Below are 5,532 nucleotides of genomic sequence, written 5' to 3'. Positions count from 1 at the left end.
ATCCCGTATATCTGCATAACCTCCCACAGTACCTTTCTGTCTACCCTATCATAAGCCTTTTCCAGATCCATAAAAGCCCAAAAAAACATCCTTCCCCTTTCCTATAGCTTTCTCACATATCTGTCTTACCACAAAAATCTGATCTACACAACCTCTACCTGTCCTAAATCCACAATGTTCCTCACCAATTACTCCTTCTGTTCCTCTCCTAATCCTCTCAATCAAGATCCTCCCATAAGCCTTCCCAACTACACTTAACAAGCTAATCCCTCTGAAACTACTACATTCACACGTGTCCAATTTTCCCTTGTAAAGAGGAACTATACAGGCACTCCTCCAGTCCTCCGTCACTCTACCCTCTCTCCAGCAAACATTAAATAACCTCACCAGCCAGTCCACCATCACTGTACCTCCCTTTTTCAGACATTCTGCATGGCATCCATCCAGACCAGGTGCCTTACCTGCTTTCATCATCTTAACAACTGCCTTTACGTTATCCTTTCTTATTTCTCCTCCATTCTCCTCACTCATCACTCTCATTTTCTTCGCATTTCCCACTGCAGCTATCTTTCCCTCCCTATCCTCCTTCACATTTAGCAACTCCCTAAAATATTCTGCCTATCTTCCCCTTACTGCCCTCTCTTCCATTATCATCTCTCCATCTGCACCTTTTACCTTTTCTTCTCTACTTGATTCGCCTCCTCTTCCTCTCTTAATTTCTTTCCAAAACATCTTTTTATTACTTTCAAAATTTTCTGTCATACTCTTACCCCATTTCACATCTGCTCTCCTCTTTGCCTCCTTTACCTTTTGCTTTACTTCTCTTTTCTTTTCTTTGTACCTCTCATATGACTCCCTCGTCCTATCTTGTAACCAATCTGTGAAAGCTCGCTTCTTCTCTTCTACAACCTTCTTTGTTTCCTCATCCCACCATTCACTACCCTTTCTTCTATTTCCCCCTGTCCTTCTTGTTCCACACACCATCCTTGCACACTTTATGACTACCTCATTGAACCATCCCCATTCCTCCTCCACACCCAGCTCCACTCTATCCTTTACTCCCTCCCACTCCTCCTTCAGCTTCTTTTCGTACTCCTTCTCCTTTCCCTTTTCATTCAAAGAGTTCACTCTAAGAACCTCCCTACCTTTTGTCCCTTTCCTCTTTCTCCATCTATCCTCCACTCTCAACTTACCTTCCACCAAAAAATGATCTGATATTCCCCCACCCTCTCCCCTTAGCACATGTACATCCTTAACTCTTCCTATCATAATCCTATTTACCACTACATAATCCATTAGCGCTCTATCTACCACCCTTCCATCCACCACCCTCTCCCATGTGTACTTATGCTTGACTTTCTTCCGAAACACTGTATTTGCTATCATCAACTCTCTTTCTAGACACATTTCCACCATCAACTCTCCACTACGATTCTTTCCTGGAACTCCACATTTCCCAACCACTCCATCGATTGGATCATTTCCTACCCTAGCATTAAGGTCTCCCAGTACTATTACATTTACATTTCTTCCTAAATCCTCTATGCACTCATTTAAATATATCCAAAAGGCCTCCCTTTCTTCTACACTCTTCTCACTGCCAGGCCCATATGCACTTACAAAGACCCAAATCTCCTTTCCCAGTTTCACCTTCATCCACATTATCCTTGAGGAAATCTCCTTCCACTCCACTACACGTTTACCTATCTCTTCACTTACTAGAATAGCCACCCCTTCCCTTCCTCGCCCTCTCTTCACTCATGATAACCTCCCACTTATACTCCCAAACTTACACTTACCCTTTCCTTTCAACCTAGTTTCACTCAAGGCCAACACATCCGTCTTTCTTCTCACAAACATACTACCTATCTCTTCCCTTTTACTCTCATGTGTACCATATTCAGGCATATTAAAAGACCCAAACCTTAGGGTACTGGTCCGATAACTCCCAGACCCTCTTATGCCTTCTCTTTTTTGTTTAGGAATGTCCCCTGTGGGGCTACAAGGAAAAGGATGCCTAGTCCCAATCCCCGTGCCTTTCTTCTCGCCTCTTACGATCCAAGTGGGAATACTTGGTGGCAGTATTCTTTTCCCCCACCACAGGGAATTCCCCCACCACAGAAAAAGGATACTCAGAGAAATGGTACAGGACAGCAACAAGAGGTTGGGGGACAGCATAACAGAGGGACAGTCGTAGGATAAAAGTGTCATAATTTCTCTATGAACAGATTTTTCCTCTATCATAGACAAAATGATGTATGGCTCTGGTCCGTAGGGGCGCCCCATATAGACCCTAAAGTATCAACTGCATGCTACTTTGCCACAATAACAAGCATTCAATACCCCAGACGGGTATATATATTGACATCATGACAGGTGTATGAATGGTAAGAATGGAAAGACACGATTGGGGACAAGAGACTTTATTCCTGACCGGTTTTGCCTTTGAGGCTTCTTCAGTGGAAAGTGGAGGTGAGTGGAGTATGATGAAGAAGCCTCAAAGGCGAAACCGGTCAGGATTAAAGTATCTTGTTCCCAATCGTGTCTTTTCATTCTTAACATTCATTATATGTATATACATATATATATATGTATATATGTATATATATATACATATATATATATATATATATATATATTGTTATGAAGGTAAGACAGATGAGTGGAAAAGGTGGTAGAGAAACGCGGGTTAAAGCGAGAACATTATATTCCTGACTTTTCGACTACAAGTCTTCTTCAGAGTGACAGGCAATGTGTGTGTACAGCATATATATTCTCCTTACGGCTCATCCGGCTGCACGTTTCAGAATGTCGCATGCTGATTGACCCGATACTCCCTCCTCCATAACCAATCTGGCGCCTGCAAATGATAGATTAACGAATCCTTTTCTGTGTTTGCTGACCTTTCCTAGTGTTATGCATGCGGACTCGACCAGCTTTCTCATTCTTTTCTCTAGCCCGGTCCAGATAGGGCCTGCCTCTTCCCATTCTGGTAAATGCCCGTGCGTGTCCACATACATTGCCAGAGAATTTGAAGTCCTGTGATGTCGTAGATCGTTCTTATGTTCTCTTAGTCTCTTTGTCAACCCCCGCGACGTCTCACCGTAGTATGTTGCAGGACATCCACTGCATGGTATTCCGTACACTATGCTATTTTCGTTGGTGTGTTGTTCTTGTTTGATTAAGACGTCCTTTATTTTGCGCCCGGATTTATATGCTATTTGGATGCCTGCTTTAGATAACGTTTTGGTCATGGCTTTTGCTTCCTTTGCGAAAGGTACTACTAGATATTGTATTGAAGCTTTGTCACTTTTTGGTCTTGCGTAAATTTCTTCCACTTTCTTTCTCAATTTGGATAGTAGTCCCGCTGGATACATAAGTTTGCGGAAGACATTAAATATGTAGGACATCTCCTCTTCTATATATTCTTTGTTGCATATCCTCAATACTCTCAGATAGAAACCAATTATCACTCCTGTTTTTATGTGTGTACTGTGATGGGATAAGTAGTGTATGAAGTCATCTTTGTTCGTGGGTTTTTTGTATACTGAAAACTTTACATCAGTTTCGCCCCGATGGATAACAGTGTCTAGGAATGGTAATTTGTTGTCTTTCTCAATCTCCACTGTAAACTGGATGTCTTTGTTCACTTCGTTAAGCATGCGGAGTTTATTGTTCATATCTGTTCCCTCGGGTACCACCACCAACACGTCATCTACATATCGGAACCAATGTGAGCCTCTTAATCTGTCATTTGCAGCCGCCAGATTGGTTATGGAGGAAGGAGTATCGGGCCAATCAGCATGCGACATTCTGAAACGTCCAGCCGGATGAGCCGTAAGGAGAATATATATGCTGTACACACACGTTGTCTGTCCAGAGATAAGATAGATTCTGAATGGAGAGGATACCCCCGCTGCGTTTCTTCGCCACGTCAGTTACATCTTTTAGCCGCAATTACCCTAGACACTAGCTCTGATTGTCGTGCTACACCCGCATTATCCAAACGAAAGTACTGCTACCCGAGGTAATTCCCCCTTCTCGTGGAATCTCGCTCTGGCAGGATTATGCCCTACATAACTCTCCCTGCACGATCGAGATAGCCCATGTGGTTCTGTTGAAAATTGCCTTTACGGCGGGAGAGGTGGGAACCCCTTCAAGAAGTTAAGCCCGGTCTCGCGCGTCGAGGCGCACTCGGGCCTCGTATTCAATTGACTGCTTGCGAGGTAGACAGGTTACGTTAAGCGAATTAGCACCAACGCGTTAGTGAACGCCCGCGGCCCCCCGCCCCCTTAGATTTCCGTGTTGTTGTTGTTTTTTCACGAATACTGATATCTTCGTTACTTTTACTCCGTGTTTCCTCTCGTAATCAGTGCCGCCATGGCGGCTACTGACACTGTTACTGGCGTGCCGAAGAGGCGTCGATGCGCTCCGGGATCAGCGCCTCCATCAGATGATGAAGCTGCTGTCGTGGTGGCCCCTGCTAGTGGCAAGGGTGGCAAGCTCCCCACCTTTAAGGTCGTACCCTCGGCGGGGTATGACACGGCCTTTGAGGTGGTAAGAGCTCTAGAGAAGGGCCCCCTCCGTGGTAAGCTTCTGTCCCTCCGGCCCCTTGGCGATGGTAACGTGCTATTGTTACCAAGCACCTATGACCTTGTCGAGGAGCTGGACGGGATCAAGTCGCTTGATGGCAAGCCTGTGATCCTGGAGCGTCTTAACCCGGAAGACAAAAAGCATAGACTCGTGGTACACAATTACCCAACCGGCTACATGACTGTGGCCATCGAAGTCAGGTAATTGCGGCCATCGAAGTCAGGTAATTGCGGCCACGAGAATGCGCCGATGGGACAAGACGTCCACACGCCAAATGTTAATTACGATCAAAGGCGAACCCTTTGACTCAATCGACCTGGGATGGTATGGCAGGTATGATGCACGAACGTACATCCCTAATCCTCTCCGTTGCTTCAGGTGTCAGCGCTATGGTCACCACCAGGCGAGGTGCACTTCTAAGCAACCCAAGTGCGGCATTTACAGCATGCCTCATGCCACCGAGACTTGTCTCAACAAGTTCAAGGCTGGTACTGAGACTGTTGCCAAGTGCCCCAATTGTGGAAAGAAGCACCACGCCTGGAATACCTCATGCGCAGTGCGTAAAGTTCAGACCATTGCCTGTAAGGAGAGGACAGAGAAGCGACAGGACTTCATACCTGCCCCCCAGGAACATTTGTATGGGGCAGCAGGAAACACTCTCCCACCACTGCACCACAGCCATCTACACCTAGTGCTCCTGACATGAACAATCAGGAGCAATTTCCATCACTGAAACCAGCTCCCACACAGACAAACACGAAAACACAACCAGCTCCCAAAAAAGCCACGCCCACCTCCAAACCCGCGCCCGCCTCCAAAACCGCGCCCACCTCCAAATCCACGCCTGCCTCCAATCCCACCCCCAAACCTAAAGCCAGGCCCACGCCCCCAGTACCAACCCACGAGCATAGGAACGGCGGCCTCCTCCACCTCAATATT

General features: G+C 46.0%; 1 protein-coding gene across 1 annotated transcript in view; it reads right to left on the bottom strand.

Moving 5' to 3' along the window:
* LOC143025775 (uncharacterized) overlaps nt 1-2,817 on the bottom strand; it is a 24,639-nt gene extending 21,822 nt beyond the window's left edge. Inside the window, exon 1 of the mRNA XM_076185783.1 lies at nt 2,784-2,817. Within this exon, the coding sequence (XP_076041898.1) occupies nt 2,784-2,817 (34 nt within the window). The remainder of the gene's footprint in view (nt 1-2,783) is intronic.
* Nucleotides 2,818-5,532: the final 2,715 nt, after the last annotated feature.

Source organism: Oratosquilla oratoria, chromosome 5, assembly GCF_046742065.1.
Source record: "Oratosquilla oratoria isolate Oo_2021 chromosome 5, ASM4674206v1, whole genome shotgun sequence".
Taxonomy (NCBI): domain Eukaryota; kingdom Metazoa; phylum Arthropoda; class Malacostraca; order Stomatopoda; family Squillidae; genus Oratosquilla; species Oratosquilla oratoria.
The sequence above is the reverse complement of the archived record's forward strand: the minus strand, read 5'-3'. Positions and strand labels throughout refer to the sequence as shown.